At 42.5% G+C, this 19,269-nt stretch overlaps 1 protein-coding gene across 2 annotated transcripts in view; it reads right to left on the reverse strand.

The window, feature by feature from the left end:
• Nucleotides 1-19,269, reverse strand: part of CSRNP3 (cysteine and serine rich nuclear protein 3) — a 116,222-nt gene that overhangs the window by 21,875 nt on the left and 75,078 nt on the right. For both annotated transcript variants that reach the window (XM_075609185.1, XM_075609184.1), the window contains exon 2: nt 13,489-13,659. In XM_075609185.1, coding sequence (XP_075465300.1) covers nt 13,489-13,636 — 148 coding nt within the window. In that variant the 5' untranslated portion in view covers nt 13,637-13,659. The remainder of the gene's footprint in view (nt 1-13,488; nt 13,660-19,269) is intronic.

Genomic DNA, 19,269 nt, shown 5'->3' on the forward strand with positions numbered 1-19,269 from the left:
TGCTAAAACCTGCTATAGAAATAAAAGGACTCTAATTTTATATATATATAAATTCAAAGGACATTAAGGTAATTTGTAAAAAAAGAAAGTAGTAAGTCTAATACTACAGTACTGATTTAAAAATTCTTGCAACTATATTACTCTTGTTATGTCACTTATGGCTCTATTCAATAAACTCTGCACCTCACATCACCCCTGTACCTCACATCATCCTCACATCACCCTCTCCCTCCTGCACCTCACATCACCTTCTCCCTCACCTGCACTTCACATCACCCTCTCCCCCTGCACATCACATCACCCTCTCCCCCCTGCACATCACATCACCCTCTCCCCCCTGCACCTCCCATCACCCTCTCCACCCTGCACCTCACATTACCCTTCCCCCTGCACCTCCCATCACCCTCTCCCCCCCTGCACTCACATCAATTACCCCCCCTGCACATCAATCACCCCCCGCACATCGTGCATCAATCACTCTCAACCCTCGCACACTATCTGTACACTGCCTTCAAGCCTCAGAACTTTCGGTGCGGGTGCGGGGCCTACACACAGGAGGCCGCCCGCAAAAGCAATGGAGAGTGGCCGGCTGCAGGAGAGGGGGGGGGGGGCGGTACCCATCCACGGAGCTGCCTGCCCCGCGGCAGCTGGAGCCCAACCAGAGGTCAGGTAACTGCTAGCGTCGGCCGATGACAATTTTCAGGTTTTTTTCCCTACCAGATTTTTTTGGATGGCACTGCCACGAAAGAAGTTTCACTTCAAAAAGTCATATATAGATGTCATTAATGTAACATTTCACGAGCACCTTTCTTATATGAAAGGAGTCATTCCATAGTCACTAAACATAAATAATTTCATTCTTGGCTGGATTCCACGGTGTAAGCGCTTCTCTCTGCTTTCTCAGCTAGTCTCCTGATGTCAAAAGCACATTAAAATAAATGTGAACCATATGGCTCCTCAGCAGAACACCAGCACTCTTCTATCCAAGAGGGCAATGTAATTCATTACCACTATCACTGATTTAAAAAAAAAAAAAAAAAAAGAACATGGAGAATCTCTAAGCTATATAACATTGCATGAGTCAGACTATTTAATTCAAATCTGTATCACACTGGCAAAAGCAGAAGTGACTGTGCTAAAAATGACACCAACCTATTTTCTCTATGCTTCAAACAATGCAGTCAAGGGCACTGTGAACAAATTGGACTAACAGGGTTACCACCTCTTTCTACCTGATTCATGACTGCCTAACACAGCACTTATCCAGCCCAATGGTATAGCATTGACAACTCTAATACATCAACATAATCCAGGTCAGTGCAATGTATTGATGCCAAGAAATCACAGTGGAACAGAAGCTCTGCAGGAAATCAATTGTATTCTTCAAATCTAAAGGTTGCCAATGCAATAAAACACTTTTGTTTTTTTTTTAAAGAACAAAATAATCAACTAGCTAATTTGCCAGATGAAAACATGGAGCCTTTATCATTCTAAAATACTCTATTAGTACAAGTATCGGTGTTGAAGACTGAGCAATTCAAATACAGCAGCATGATGTAATATTCTATTTAACTATGGCTTCTTGTCTGTTTTTTTGTAGCTGGAAAACAGAAAAGTACTCACTGAGGCACTACACAGAGGAGGGAGGAATGGGGGAAAGTAAGAGTCAAAACGGGGCACTGAATATCTCACTTATCCAAATTGAACACACCATAGATATTCAAGCTGCTGCAGTGCATTAGAATTCCCCTAATACCACCAAAAATGGACAATATGTGCCTCCCCGTGGCCCCCGCCCCCTCTATCTTCTTTGTTGAGCCAGGAGAATTCTGCTCCCCGGCAGCAGCTTGAGTAGCTATATGGTGGATATATCAAGTATTAATGAACTACTCTTGACGCAAGTACCTGGTAAAAAAAAAAAGTAACTGAATCGATGAGAAGGAAAGGACGTTTGTGAACCGAGTAAAGGGTTGCTGCCCAGCCTGAGAGACTAACTACGGGGAGGAAGGTGGAGCGATCAGAAGAGAAAGGCCATTGGGAGTCCTAGATGGAGCTTCGTGTTCAATGTTTTTTTTGAGCTTGTATGAACACCAAGGAATTAGGTGGCTGAAAACAGCTTTGTCCTGTTGTTGTCTATACCGGTCAGAGAGGGACGGAGGGATGGAAACGGAAGCATTGGTGCCTCCATGCTTTTAATTTGCCCAGAGAAAAATGGCATTATTCACCAAGATTTTACCCTGTGAGAGAGGGACAATTGTCAGAAGCAGGGATCAGGCTGCAGTAAGGGCTCTCAACTAACAATTATATAAATCAGGAAACTTTACTGTTTAGCAAACATGATGAGATGATGAGATAAGTATTCACCTAGAGGAAGACACAACACTGAATTTCACTCAAATAAAACCACAGCATCCAAGCAGACTTTGGTCATTGCAACTTCACATGTGAGCTAAAAATCTGTATGCATTCTCTACACCGGGGTGCGCAAACTTGTGGGCATTCTGTATTTGTGTCGGGATGGGTTTGTTGCAATAGGCAGTGTTCGACAAATCCATTCACCTACAGGCCCGTGGCGACTGGATTTGACCCCGTGGTGACCTCATGGCCGCCCAAGCATGGCGGGATTGGGAGCGGGACTAGGTGGCGAGTAGATTTTATGGTTCGGCGAGTAGATTTTTGGGTGATTTGTCAACCACTGGCAATAGGTATTTATTTTGAAAGGATTCTTTTCTGTATTTTTTTAATACTATTTTCATACTGAATAAATGATAAGTTTTTACAATGTACGGGGATTTCTATTACTTTACATACGTCAAAACTACCCTTTTGGGACGTTTTTGACCCGAAAAACCCTTATTGGACTCTACTGAGACTTGTGGTCAACAATGGTCTGAACGGCTGCTTCACTGTTACATAATTACATACAGTAGTAGGTGAGGTTGAAAAAAGACATATGTCCATCAAGTTCAAACTCTGCTAAATTTAGACAATAATAATAGTTTATTCTTGTATAGCGCTGCTAGTTTTACAGACATTATAACATTGGCACAACTGATTCCACCCTTGATGGAGGAAACTTTACCCTATATAACTATGTACATTAATGGCGCTATATAAATAAAGACATACAATACAATAACAGTACTGTAACCGGTCAGTAATAATCAGCTGGGTCTGGCTTGCGCACAAGGTTCCCTTCACTATCTGGTATCGTTACCGAATAGCAGCACTTGCGTCCAGACTCCTCAATATACTCCACCCTGTCTAAATATATGTTGTGGCCTACCTGCCACACTTTCATTAAATAGCATTAAATCGTTGGACTGCGTTGCCATGGCGACATGTCTGCAGAAGCCGTCTGAACCAAGGTAAGTGAAGTTTATAGAGGCCTTCACCGCTTCCCTGGCACTTAATTTAAGTGCCTTCGGGAAGCGCGTGGGGCCTCTGTAAACCCTGCACCCCCCGCAGATAATCTGTAGAAAACACATTTGAGTGTGGAACAGGTGGTAAGTATTTCTGGCTGTTACCAGTGGTGTTTTGAATAAGGTGGCCAAAAAACTGCAACAGGGCCAGCAGGTCTGAGGTTGTTCTTAAATTAGTTATTAGATGTCCTTGCCTGGGCATGGTTCGCCAAGAACAGCGGCAGAGGGCAAAACAGTTTGGTGGCTCATATGTAATATTTTGTAATGATATGGGTTTTTTTGCCATTTGAAACAATTTTTAAACATTTTTTATGACCAAGGATCATGCATGATTATAATTGCTGCTTTCTGATGCACTGTGGAATGGTGCTGAGATAGAGGGTTTAAAAAAAGTACTTGGTACGAACTCAGGCTTTCAGGATATCCCTGCTTCAGCACTCATAATAACTGAGCCACTTGTGCTGAAGCAGGGATATCCCTGAAAGCCTGAATTCGTAGTACAGATGTAGCAAAGGTTATTCCAACCCATGGTGTGCTCCCGCGGGTGAAGTACCGTGATGCCCCCCTCTGCTGATTAAAAACAATGTCCGCTTCTCCCGTTGGTGCACTGGGCATGTCACGCTGCAGCACACTGCAGATTGCAATAACATTGGCTACATGTGTCATTCTTGCAGTATTTCCGATGTGACTTGATCTAAAGAAGCATTATCTCAATTCTTATATAACTTCCTGAATGTTAAAAACTTTTAGAATGTAAAAAATAGGAGTTTGTGTTTTTTACATTGTTGTTCTTTTTGCTGCTAATCAAAAAAGTTATTTTTTCTCATTTTCATAGAGAACATACGGTAACTTTCGTTTTAGGAAGTCGAGCAAAGTTTTGCTGCTGTAATGGGAAAAAATAGACACACCATGAGAAAGCAGAATGCTGAATTACAAATGTTTACGATGCATATTTGCACAATGAAAATATCTGGCAGAAAGAAGTATATATCTATAAAATAAGTCCAATATAGTTCAAATATAGTGTTAACCTCATTTTAATTAATGTATTATGCTACTTTAGATTTAACATGTTTTACTATAGTGTTACCATTGCCTCATTTCTGAGCATATTATCTCTGCACTTTGCTTGACATTCTTTGCACTCTAGGCAACAGAATGATGTGTTGTCACAGTGACCTTCATTCAATATACTGACAGCTACCCTGTAATTAAATGGGTATTATTAAACAATCTTTCATTGATGTTTTGGTTGGGTTTGCTTGAAATTATTTGTGTATTGTTTGATATACATTCCCCTGTATTTTAAGTCTAAGGGCATTTGCATTAGTTTAACCATTTTAAAATCTGTTAAAGAACCATCTCATGGTCAGAAGTCCTCATTCCTCCTTCAAATAAACATGCATAACAAGTATAAGTACACAATGTAAACCTATTTACTGTCGTGTCTACCTTGGATATGAAAACCCAAAACTGGGAGAACATAAATGTCAAGAGAAAGAACCCATTATTATTCAGCACAGCCATGCAATAAATACATTGCTATGCATAATAAATACAGGGACATATTTACTAAGCAGTGCTAAGCTATAAAAAACTTTATGACTCATTCATGAGAGATTATACTGGTATCGCTGAACAATTTTGTATAGTTTCAGATAGAACTTGTTGGTATATAAATTCCAATGACTTCTAGTAATGGGTAGAACCACTACAGAGGTAGCCGATTGACTATCTGTATGATAAAGCACTAGTTACAGGATTTAAACAAATAATAATCACAAACTGTTTTCGTCATGGTATTTTTAACCTAAAATTGACACTATGATTAAACGATTTACTGCTGGACAGCAGAGAGCCAGTTAGGGCAATAAACGTAAGTACCAATTGATTGTTATTTTTTAGACATCCTACTTATACTTAAATTATCTGCTTTATCTCCTTGCATTAAAGAAACAAGTTGAGGAAGGCTAAATATAAACAGTTTGTTTTTTTATCTCATTGTCTGCATTGCATGTGTTCAAATGCCAAAACTCACAATGTGGCATTCACTGAACATCTGGAGCCAATAAAGCATTCATCCATTTTAATCCTCTTGTTTCACATGGCTGATTGGCTGACTGCAAAGTAAAATTTACAGAATATAGTAGGGTCAAAGCAGGAATCCCGAGACCAGAGAAGCTGCCTGAAAAGAATAATTGTGCTTGCATAATATGCATAAAACCGGTTTCATTAATAGACCCAATTAACATATTTTCTCCTTCCACCAGACTACATAAAGACACTCTTCAGAAACCACAGAAGCGATAAGATGTAGGTAATTAGCAGTCTCCCAGAATATAAGCTGTTTGAAATGTTTGGCTTAGTTTTCTTTAAATCTATTTTTAAGTAAGAAAGTGCAGGCATGTGACTTTAAAGCCCTGAATTGATTCCAGGCATTATTGCTTAGTAGCTGTAGTAGCAATAGGTCGTCTAACAACCTTGGGAGGGGGAGTCAGTTGTAATTAGTTTGCAGGAAATTAAGCACAGTGCAAGTAGTTCAATTGAGTTTATTTAAAGGATATGAAGATGAGGTTATGCAAAAATTTATTCATGCACCAGAAATTTAACGCACACGTTTTTATATATGCGCACAAATTAATGTACTTAATGCACAAATACACATCTATATATACTATACATGAGCAACATTATAATAAATGTAGTATTTGCTGCAATATACTGGTGATTGTTTAATATGCTTCTTGGCCACATCTTAGTATTTTGAATAAACACTATATATTGCAGTAAATACTAAATTTGTTTTTAATATTACTGGAGAGACAAATGTAGTAATACATTGTCTATTTTAGGTCAAGTTATGTGCATACAGAAATAGTACAAGAGTGATATTATTATTTATAAGGGTCATACTATTTTCTTATTAGATTGTAAGCTCTTCGGAGCAGGGACTCCTCTTCTGAAATGTTACTTTTATGTGTGAAGCACTTATTCCCATCATCTGTTATTTGTAATTTATATGATTGTTACGTGTATTGCTACTGTGAAGCGCTACGTATACTAATGGCGCTATATAAATAAAAGACATACAATACATACATACTGCTTAACACCATTTAGAAGTGTGTTTAGAATAATTACTTTTGTCTTTGCCTGACACTAGGCTGGAGACTGATAGTATTGCTAGCATTTAGGAGGTAAAAATAATATACAAGCCCATAGGTAATGTATTTCTACTATGATTTCTTTAAAAATACTGCACAAATGTGCATTAGTCACCAATTCATTAAAGTGAAAAAATATACAGAAAGAAAATGACATGCAAAATTTGCAATTACGGAATAAAATCCTTTGCTATTTGGTATATGTGCTGGGTCTTTGATGAGTAGGCGGAGGACTTGGGGGAGAAAATATTTAACATACATTTAATAATGAAAAATCTCAAATGTTAGGAGTCTTTGCTGCAGTTTTATCCTTTCTCTTTTCTTTCTCTCATGAAAATATTACTTGTGAGCACATTCACATGTCTTAGACAGGTCTGCAACCCTGCTTTTCATCATTATCACCTAGCACAGCGGTGCGCAAACTGGGGGCGCGAGACTTTATTGGGGTGCGTGGGGCGTGCGGCGGTATTTACTTACCGGCTTCTTGTCCACGCATCTCCATGGCAACGCGGCGCCAAATGACACCCGTTACCATGGAGACGTGACTTCAAATGACGCGGCGGGTCACGTGACGTGATGTCACATGACCCCACAGCGTCATTTGATGCATTATTAGAGGCGAGGGGGGGTGCGCGACGGAGGAGGCAGCAGGTAAGGGGGTTGCAGGCGCTGGGAGTTTGCGCACCACTGACCTAGCATACAGTGCTTCCACTGCAGCAAGGGATTCTGGGAAATGACATGCAAGTGAGCACACAGTGCCACCTTTTGTCTTAAATCCATAATAACATGTAACCCTTAAGCCAATGCTCACTGTTTTAAACACAGCCTGGGATGAGATGCCAAGCCAGTGAACCCACTCACAGACAGCTATTTCGACCTTTTGGGTCTCATCTAGTCTAAGACATGTGAATATATGCTATATGGTGGAGGGTTTTTAGTCACCTTTTCACCCATCATAAACACACACACACACACACACACACACACACACACACACACACTTTATTTTGCTGATATGATACTCTCCCCTTTTCTGCTTCATAGCAGCCAATGTTCAAGGACTCATATGGGAGTGATTCTGGATTTCCGATGGATTACCCCAAACCCCTGACTTCAGAGCGATGTCATTAAATGACTGTGAGTATTTCGAACATACCTCTTCTGACACACATGACTGCTATTTCTGAAACCCTAAACTAATATTTTCTTATTTCTGAAAATACAGACAGTGGAAATACTTAGCAAGTGTGGAGATAGCTAAATGCAGACATTGATGCACTGAAGTGATGACACTGAACATATAAACAGCAATGCCACATGCTGCCCCTGCATCTGGAGGAAAGGTTTCAATCCAGAATGCAAATGATGCCGTCTGCCATTTTAGACAGATTGAACAACCAACTGCACACAGAACTGAATCCATATTGGCATTGGTATACGGATGCCTATTTTTGCTACATTTAAAAACACAGAATTACAAAAGCCAAATGCATCATCTGCCTTAGATGGTTATCTGTTTTTTTGTTTGTTTTATTACATCTGTGTTTAACTCATGGAATCTTTGTAAATCAGAACTGCTCGACCTGAGGAAGAGAGAAAACCCTTGGAACAGTGGCTTAGCCAGACATGCGCGGGTTCCAGGGCAAAAAATTTTTCAAGGCCCTATTATGAGTGAACATATTCCGTAGATTCTCCCACCCCCCAGTGTGTTGGCAGCCTGCGAGCCCCCCCCCCCTTCTTTTACACCTCCTCACTCTCTTCTATTTATTTTATTTATAAAATGTTTTACCAGGAAGTAATACATTGAGAGCAGTGGTGGGATTCAGACGGTTCTCACCGGTTCATGCGAACCTGTTCCTAGGATCCCTGAAGTTCGCTGAACCGGTGCTTAACAGGCTGTGGTAGATAGTATGCGTCAGCGGCGGAAGATGGTATGCGGAGGCGGTGGCGGAAGATGGTACACTGGCGACACACTTTATTGAAGTGTGGCCAGTTCCGCAAGCCGGGAGATTTCCCGGCTTGCAAGTGGCAGCCCCTCGGCGTGCCGCGCGCCTCCGATGCGCGGTCACGCGTCATCGGGTGCCTGCGCCCCCTGCACGCGCGTCCAGGGCTCCCCGAGGGAGTGTCCCGCGATGTGGGGGACGGCGGCAGGGGGTTCCGGGGGACCCGGCGGACCCGGAGAGGAGAGGGGGAAGCTGCGATCGGCGGGCCTCTCCTCCGCTGCTTCGGCGCGCGCCCGGCACCCTCCGGCGCGCGCCAGGTAACTGCTGCGGCCGAGAACGGGCAAATGCTCGAATAAACTCGGCCGCAGCAGTATTCGACGACGGGCTTAAAGTATTAGCCGGTAGTAGAATCACTTGAATGAGAGTAAGAGCAAACTGCAAGGGAGGTGTGCCATCTAGCAGTCTGACCCGGAACTTCCGGTGTCTGCAGCTATAGAGCGCTCCTCACCTCATGCTGCTCCAGCTCTGACTGAAGAGATTCTACTACTGGCTAATTCTTTAAGCCGGGGGAGCCCTCCCCATGCCTGTGTTCACCCAGGTAGGCATGGATGGGGGGGGGGGAGGACTGGGAGAGATGTGAGTGGCTGGAGGAGATGTGAGGGGGGGAAGGGAGAGATGTGAGGGGGTCTGAGGGAGATGTTAGTGGGTCTGAGGGAAATGTGAGTGGGTCTGAGGGAGATGTGAGTGGGGCTGGGAAAGATGTGAGTGGGGCAGGGAGAGATGTGAGGGGGGCTGGGAGAGATGTGAGGGGGCTGGGAGATATGTGAGATGTGAGGGGGGCTGGGGGAGATGTGAGGGGGGCTGGGAGAGATGTGAGATGTGAGGGGGCTGGAAGAGATGTGAGGGGGGCTGGGAGAGATTTGAGGTGGTCTGGGAAAGATGTGAGTTGGGCTAGGGGAGATGTGATGATGAGGGGGGCTGGGGGAGATCTGAGGATGCTGAGGGGGACTAGGGGAGATGTGATGATGAGGAAGAGGACTAGGGAAGATGTGATGGTGCTGATGATGAGGGGGACTGGGCAGATGTTATGGTGAAGATGATGAGGGGGACTGTGGGAGATGTGGTGATGATGGTTAGGACAGGGGGAGATCTTATGATGAGGGGGAGAAGCTGATGATGAGGGGAAGAGCTGATGATGGTGATTTTTCACTATGAAAAAGGTAAGAGAGAACTGGTTGCTAAAATTTCTGAATCCCACCACTGATTGAGTTACCTCTCATTTTCAAGTATGTCCTGGGCACAGATTTAAGATGACAAATAATACATGGTTACAAATACATCCACCCCTCTCTCCTCGTGTATTCTCTCCACCCTCTTACACCTCCTCCCTCACTACCCCCTTTTTCCTCTCACACTCTTCCTCACTCCCCCCCCTCCCACTCGGCTATCACTCAGTATCCCCCACCCCCCCATTCCAAGCTCAATCCAGCTCCCTCAATCCTCCCCTCCAAATTAATTGCCCCCTAGGCTGGTCACACACACACAATTTCCCCCCACACACATACAATTCCCCCCTACAATACAGTACACTCCTCCAATACACAAATTAGAATAACCACCTACACGCACACTACAATAACCCCCCCCCCACACACACACAAGTGGTTGAAAAACACTGGTGAACAGTATACTGCTGGGGTGCGCAAACTGGGGGGCAGGAGATTTGTCTGGGGGGGGGGGGGCGCGGGTGGTTGCAGAGGTCCCGCCTTCTTCCCCCGGGCATTTAAATTAAATGCCGGGGGATCGCATGAGGCCTCTGCAACTAACTTACCGGAATTCCAAAGAGCTGCAGGTGCGTCAAATGACGCCGCTGTGCAATGCAGAGTGACATCACACGTCCATCTCCATGGCAGCAGGGTCACGTGACGTGGCAAGGTGAGGGGGCGCGAAAGCAAGAGGGAGCAGGCAATGGAGCGCAGCTGAAAAAGTTTGCGCTCCCCTGGTATACTGCACAGTAATTTCTTCTTTTAATACAGTTGACTATAGACAACTGTGTAAAGAATGACAAAATATTTTTAAAATGCTCTAATATAAAGATTGTTATCACGTGCTACCTCAATTGCTTGCACTGAGGTACCCATCACATTGACAGACACACAGCACACTGACAGACTGAGGGACACACAGCACACTAACAGACTGAGGCACACTGACAGGCACGCAGCCCACTGACAGGCACGCAGCCCACTGACAGGCACGCAGCCCGCTGACAGGCACGCAGCCCACTGACAGAGCAAACGGTAACTGACACATTTACACACAGCACACTGAAACACACAAAGCAAATTGACACACACACGCACAACAAACTGACACACAAATACACACAGCAAACTGACACACACAGCAGCACATAGTAATGCCTCCCCCTGATGTCACAGAGAGCAGGGGCGGGCAGAGCTCTGCAGCTCTCTGCCTCAGTTCCGCCCCCAGCCTCTGCTGCCTGCTCTCTGCAAACTCCTCCCCTTAGCTCCCGATCCAGCCGCAAGCGGTTGTTAAGGGGACCGGAGGAGGAAGGGGGCCCTGACTTCTTTGGTCGTCGGCTAGACGGCTGGGCCAAATATCTCGGCTCTCGCCCCTGTCGGCAGCCCAAATATCTCGGCTCTCGCCCCTGTCGGCAGCCCTGAGCGGGCCCCCCCAAGAGCTATGGCCCTGCCTCGGAAGCTTGTCTTATAATACTGTATCCATTTTTAGTCCAAATAAAAAAAGGTCCTAATACTGAAGTACTCAAAAGTCAGGGAGGAAACTAGCATTATTGTGAATATGATTTTATATTCGTTTATTCATTATGCATTAATGTACTCTCCCACTGCATGAAAACAAATGCAGACTGTGAGAAGGACTTTGATCCTGTGCAAACCTCATCTTTATTATTGTGTGTGGTATTTTTTTTTTTTTTGCAGACAGATAAGAAAAGCTATTTTTATATCCTCATATGCAGATGTTTTTCTCGAAGAAATTGTTGGCTTATTATACAGAGAATAAAACTATATCTGCAGAAGCCAAGCAGTAACTAAAGCCAAATGCTGCTATGTGATTGGCAGCCTGCCACTAAGCTCCTTAGAGGGTAAAATGCTTCACTCTCACTTATGGAAATATTGCGTTCTCCAGTACATGCTTCGTGTTGCCTTATAAAGAAAACAAGGAAAGCCATCTACTTGAACCGGTATTCTTCCAATTCATTTCCTAATGCAGATAGCAGAGAGGCATAAGTGCATTAATCCCTACTTTTGCCAATGAATCAACAATGCTTTAATTTTTACTTATGCTGTATATCCTTGATGCCACACACTTGATTGGGAAATTAACTAATAATTAACTGCATTGGAGAAAGCTGGATGCTAAACACATTTGCAGGGCTCATTAAAGATTTCCACAATTGTGTTTTTCAGGGTGCTCAATTCCAGTCTTAAAGCCCCCCCCCATCCAACAGGTCAGGTTTTCAGGATTTCACTGCTTCAGCCACCCGTGCTGAAGCTGAGCTATCCTGAAAACCTGACCTCTTAGGGGGGGGGGGGGGGGGGTGGCTGGGCTAGTAGACTGATTTGAGCACCCTTGGTGTATTTTATCATAGCTGCTATGCATATCACAGCACCATGTGACTCAGCACACATGGTATTGTTTCTGTCGCTGTAAATGTAACACATATTTCTCAATGTATAAATTTTGTCTTGAATACAGATGAATGAAACTGTCCACAATACAGTTGGAGAATTTTAAGCATTTCACCCCCTCCCCCCAAATTCAATGCCCTGTGGGACATTTCGCTAACAGCCAAAAGACTACACATTTTGCCAAATTAGTAAGCTTTGTACCCCGAAACTTTGTGCACTTGATCTCATTACATCACTAAATGCTCGGAGTTGACCATTATATTATATGTGTGCATCTAACTTCATCTTTTTTGTATTCAGATTCATGCTGGTGGTAGTTGTGAGGTGAGGCTGTTACCGGTGGTATATGCCATTTTCACGCAAGGAGTGCAAGTAGGGTTGCCAGGCGGCTTCTCCAAAAATACTGGACTCAATGGTGAAAGGTGCGTCAGGTCACTATGTCCAGGGAGTAAAATACCGGACGCATACATGTCCAGTATTACAGTACCTCTCATTTTTTAATGGACAGAGTATCCAAATACAGGACAGTCCAGTTCAATACCGGACACCTGGCAACCCTATGTGCAAGGCAAGTGTACTGTATCTTCTTTGAAATTAGAAAGCTTTTGGAGAAATCTCGCCAGTCAGAGAAACAGCGGGCGTGCCCTGTTAAATCGCCTCAGAATAAAGTGGATGTTGCGATTTTAGAGAATTTTATAAGCAAACCTAGAGATTAGAAAATTTGGCAAATACGCATAGTAAATTAAATTGCAATGCACACTGACTTAATGCATGGCAAATCGGCGGTGAACCCCGAGTCGCTGCTTTTTTTCCTGCAACTAAAAAAGGGATATTTTGGCGTGTCTGACAATAAAGCACAGTAGTCCTAATTAGGTTGCTTTGAATATTGGTGTAACTCCCAAACTGGCTATACCATATATTGTACAAATGTATCTTTCTGTAGAAAAATATTCTGCTAATAAAAGCCAATGATAATATGGTGCACAGTATGTTACTGCTTACCAACCCACTCCCACGAAATGGAGACTTGGTCCCTATTTTTTATACTGGACCCAATTTTCTGGTATGATTTATGTAATTCTCTCAAAACCAATATTAAGACAACTTTACAGTACAGTATATCATTTAAGACTGCCAATCTGTCCTACCATAGTCAAATCTGCAAATGTTGGTTCTGCTTAATATAATGCTAGTGTACTGTACATATTTTCTCTGTATTCAAAATGAGATATTTATCTTTTATGTATTTTTCCTGCTGAAATGCTTTAAAATAAGTCAATCTTACGTGTAAAGTGACCAGAACTGGATGGATTGACACTGTCGCTGCTGTCTGCACTTTCACTACTGGAAATATCATCATCTGATTCCTGAACAGAAGAGCAGGGTGAGGAACCATCGACTTCTTCAAATTTCCTCTTTAAAATCCCGCTCATAGCTGCAGTGCTGTCACGTGTACCTGCAAAAGGAATACAAGTAATTACTATAGCTCGTGACCTCTGGCCATACAATTAGGGTCATGTTATTTAGGCATGTTGTATTTTGATTTGAGACCTCTGTGAAATAAATATTACACTTGACTGCGTAAATCATAGTAGTCCCAATAAAATAACAGTAAAAAAATGTTTTTAAGACAATATATTAAAACGGTGAATACATTAGGTACATCAAAAACTGCATACTGAATATGTGGTATACCGGTCCTAAGGACTAAAATATTAAAATGACATGATGGCAATTTAAAGTTGGCTAACGACAGTGGAGGCCTTGCGCAAACTCATTTAGGAAGCACTCAATGATGGTTTGTGCCTCGTAAAAATAAGACCCTGATTTAGAGTTGCCCAAAAATAGGCACAAAACACTGTGCAAACAGGGAGCAGGTGCAAACATGGCTGCACTATAAGATTCATTTCCAGCACTATTTTTGGAAGCTGTGGCTGAAATTCCTGCATTTTTCCTACGCAGGTGCTACCTGGCAATGCTTGTTCTTCAGGATAATAGAGCTCGACCCCACAGAAGAAGAGAGGGGAATTTATAGAGTTCATGTATTTCCCATGCACAAGTTGTGCTCGCTTTTCCGCTCAGTGTGCAGACTTGTTGCGGGCTGAAGGGAGGCCCCTAAAAGTAACATTTCATAAGGTGTGTACCGTTTTCCTGAAGCAACGCTGGCTTATTTGGCGCAGAGATAATATTTACGCACAAGTATAATTGTGCATAAAAAAAATTATATGTAGCCAATGGCGCTAATCTAAGACCTCATAATATCTTAAGAACCATTTGTTGCAACTCCGTTGCACCAAACTCTGACTTGAGGTCTACGTTCTAAAAATAGTGATGGTGCCACGCATCGTCTTTATTACAATGCGGCAACGTCTAAACTATAAAACAGGCCCCGGTCCTGTCAAACATTGTGTAGCACCATTGGACCCCAGTGAGGAACAATAACAAATTAGAATATATAAAACTATATTTTAGAGAACTCAAGATAGGAATAGAAGTATTTAGTATATTTTTAAACTTTTCTCACACTCCAATGGTGAATGTACAGTATGGCGAGGATAATGGTTTATTGCGTCATTGTAACGCGCAAATGTGAAGTTAATTCTGAAAAAGTTAATTTCATGTGGCATACCCCAGCATCTTGTATAAACCAGTTTAGGCTCATATCTACTAAGTAGTACGATGCCAAGAGACACCTTATGGTCCATTCAAATGAATAACACAGGTAAGGGTACTATGGTATATAGCAGGGGTGCGCAATCTTTTCCTCCCTGCTCACGCCCCCCCCTCCCTTACCTTCTCTTCAGCGTCAAACGATGCCACAGAGTCACGTTGCCATACCACCGTGACATCAGATGACCCGCGGCATCATTTGGTGCCGCGTTACCGAAGAGAAGGTAAGTGAATTTGCAGAGGCCTCACGCGATCCCCCGGCATTCATTTAAGTGCCTTGGGGGAAGAGCGCGGGGCCTCTACAACCGCCGTGCCCCCCCTGAACAATCTTGCCCCCCCCCCCTTGGGGGCACACCCCCAGTTTGCACACCGCTGGTATATAGTAATGCTTAGTATATAAGGGCCATTGTGTCAACTTCCCTCTGCTTTTGTTGGGAAGTGGTTTTAGGAGCTGTTCAGTGAAATATTTTAATGGGAGGTTTCAAAATATGTGTATGTAAAGTTTACGGTTTTCCCGTTTCACTGTGTTAATTAAACCTGACAGGTTTGAGGCTGTGTGAACGTCTGTGTCTATGAGATTAGTGGCAGGAGTAAGTAGTGCAAACTCAACTTTTGTACATCTGAAGTAAGATCAAACTGATGCAATTTATTCCTTAGCACAGCGAATTATCTTGATACATATCCACATAGTTCAAAATAGAATGCAATCTAAAATCTATAAAAAGGAACTTCATGCACAATGGCTATTTATTGCAGAACACTGAATCTGGTTCCTAGGCATTTCTTTCAAATAAACTAGTATTAATAGAGGGAATTTATTTATGCTATTCTCTTTTCCTGTAGGTTTCCATGCCAGTCCATGCTATGTGAATACGCCCCTTCTTATACATTGTGTAAGCAGAGAGACTATCCTACCAGGAAACTACATAGGTACATCATTTTATGATTAGACATACACAATCTGAGCATGCTGGATAAACTCCAATCTAGGGATGGGCGAATCCGCCCAAATCCGTTACCCGGATTTTCTCGCATTTCCCCCCCAAAATCCGTTTTGCGGTATACAATCCGCCCAAACAATGACATGCAAACACTTCTCTTATCAGTGTCAAACTCTTTGTACCTCCTTGTTTGCAAGGCTACTATAGCCTTGTTGTTCGAGGTTATCATAATTGGTTTCTAGTCCAAATTCAGGTGACCAGCTTTCAAACCATGTACGTAATTCCATATAATTTTGCTCTCATCCCTAGCTGATTTATAAGAAGGCCATCTTCAAATGCTGACCACGACTTTGGGCTACAGTCACCTCCAGGTGTAGTTCCCATCCGGGATGTATGAATATCTTTATTTATGTGGTGCCATCTAGGTACATAGAGCTTCACAGCAGCAATACATGTGACAATATTATAACATATAGTGGGAAAAAGCGCTTCTGACATGAAGGTAACAATAAGCAAGGGAGTCCCTGCCCCGAAGAGCTTACAATCTAAGTGGCAAGTAGGGAGAATGTGCATTGACAGTTGGAGGGTGTTATGGTAAGTACGTCTGCAAGGGGTCAAGGTCAGTGCATATGAGATGTATAGTATCAACACGTGGAGAGCGCACAGGGGGGTCTCTCCCTCTTAATCCGATTTTTGCTCATGGTTTAAATAAAGGCATTTTTTAGCGGAGTCCAGCCTCATCATTTTTGCTAGCAGTGCCCGCTGTTCTACTCCCTTCACTGAGAGGTCTTCGTTCGAGCTACTCATATGATTTGTTAAAGAGGTGGGTTTTAAGAAAGATCCTAAAGCTGGAGAGGGGGTGCCAGTCGGATATTGAGGGGAAGGACATTCCAGAGATGTGGGGCAGTGAGTGAGAATGGTTTTAGGCGGGAGAGCATTTTAGATACAAAAGGGGTAGATAGAAGACGTCCTTGAGCAGAAAGCAAAACTTGGGCAGGTGTATAACAAGAAATTAGGGCGGAGATGTAAGGAGGGGCAGGAGAGTGTATAGCTTTAAAAGACAGGAGGCGACTTTTGTAAGTGATACAAAGTTTAATAGGAAGCCAGGAGAGGAATTTCAGCAGGAGAGACGCAGAGACAGATTTAGAAGAGAGTAAAATGCCTCTAGCAGCATTATTTAGGGTAGATTGTAGAGGAGACAGGTGAGAGGCCGGAAGGCTGGAAAGAGAAGGTTAAAATAGTCGAGATGGGAGAGAATGAGGGCCAGCGTTAGATGGTTAGCAGTACAACGACAAAGAATGGTCATATCTTTGCAATGTTAAGGAGGAAAAAATGACAGTTTTTATCTACATTGTGAATTTGAGAGGAGAATGTGATAAAGGAGTAAAATGTGACTGCTAGGCAGCGTGCTTGTGATACTGGGTGTATGATAGTACTGCCAACAGTTATGTATAAGAAAGCAGTAGGGCCTGGTATGGGAGGAAGTCTGAGGGCTCTCCATCTTTGACATGTTAAGATTGAGTTGGCGGATGGCCATCCAGGATGATATAGCAGAGAGACATTCAGAGACTTTGGTCTGTACAGCAGGTGTAAGGTCAGGGGTTGAAAGTTAAATTTGTGTGTCATCAGCATAGAGGTGATATTTGAACCCTATATATGTAATAAGGTCACCTAGAGAGAGTGTGTTAAGAGAAAAGAGAAACAGTCTCAAGAAAGACCCATGGGGTACACTCACAGAGAGATCGACAGAGGTGGAGGAGGTTTTGGCAAACGAGACACTAAAAGTGCGATGGAGGAGGTAAGAGGAAATCCAGGACAGAGTTTTGTTACGGTCTGACCTGTGTCTATAGATGTAGAGACTCTGGTTCAATCTTTTTCTTCTAGTGGCACCCCAGATGAAAGATTTGACTTGTGGTTCCAGCAGAATAAGGTGTGTCTTACTTACTTACCGTGATAGAAAATATTCTGTCTGGGATTGTTCACATTTTTGTCCCAGGTTTAAAAAAAGTTATTTTAAAGATGATGCTTATATAGCCTTGACCACTGCACTGTGTTTATTGCCATGAACCTGAATCCCAAGAGCTTCATACAGTTTTCTGCTGTGAATAATTCTGAATTTTTTACTGTCTGTAAGAACATAGAATAATGTTTGTATTCTTTTGAGAGGTAACAATGCTTTGCTGCATACCATGTTGAAGGTCTGACATCAATTGGTGCATATGCATACTCCCATGTGACTCCTGTGAATGGAGACGCTGTGCAGAGGGATGTCGCAGATCTGAAACAATGCTCTCCAAGGGGACTATCGGTCCCTTGTCTGTGACATCAAGGGGAGTCAAGAGGAGCAGGTAAGAGACTTGCAGGGACAATCCTCACGGAAACCCCTACCAAGTTAGGTATAAAAAGACTTGTAGGTAGGAAGGGTTTCATGTGGGATATCCTCTCTGCCTACACAACTTTACTGATTCCTGGTTACAGATACAATGGCATCTTCCTAAAGCATAGCATGTGCTGCCATGGGAAGACACCCAGGAAATAAATGGTATAAAAAGCTTTTCACTTGTTTTATCAATAATTACATATCGCAGGTACTGTACTTATGACTGTGTGACAACATATCACATTCTTCACATTGGATTTATTGTTAATAATAATGTAATATATTTCAGTATTATCATGACATGTTGGCCAATGATGCCAACCAAATTTACATTTCCATGCTCTAAAAATGTTGCATGTATTAATTTGGATATTTTCTGGAAATGAGACTGCAGTAAATTTGTCAATCATGTCAAACTTATTTTTTTTTGCAAAAAAGAAAAAATATTTTTACAGATTAATAGATGACAAAAGAGCACAATTACTTCCTTCTGTGTTATAACAGATGTGCACATATCCTAGGGAAAAGCACTCGCTAAAACTTATGGTTGGCCTTCTGGATCGCCTCTCGTCTTTCTTTCCATAGGCAACACATGAAGTACTGTGATCCACTCAGTATGGTTGTGAGTCTTCCTTATCAGACGTTATAGGGCAGAAGACTGAGTCCAGATGGGACTTTGGCTTGGTGAATAATAAATGAGAGTATCTTTGCAATTTCAATGGAATTCTATTTCCATTTCTATGGAAATAAGAATGTATTACTAAGAAAATGAGTAGTACAATATTGTAATTCGATAGTCCCTTCTGCTTCCACGTTCCTGGGATTTTAGAATGATGGCCCCAGAATTTTTTTGAGACCCCATGCACTCGTTTGGCTAATAAATATTTCTCCTTATTGTCTATTTCCTTTTTTTGACCATATGTCCTTTATTTCTGTGTTTTTGGTTCATAGTATTATTGTTAAAGTATTGATGCATTTTGTAATTTTGGACTCACTTCTTTATATGTGGATTACTGTTTTCCAGTAAAGTATTATTTTTTGCAACTGGCTTGTTTCTCTAAGAATTTGTTCTTGT

The sequence above is a fragment of the Ascaphus truei genome, chromosome 7, assembly GCF_040206685.1.
Source record: "Ascaphus truei isolate aAscTru1 chromosome 7, aAscTru1.hap1, whole genome shotgun sequence".
NCBI classification, from domain to species: domain Eukaryota; kingdom Metazoa; phylum Chordata; class Amphibia; order Anura; family Ascaphidae; genus Ascaphus; species Ascaphus truei.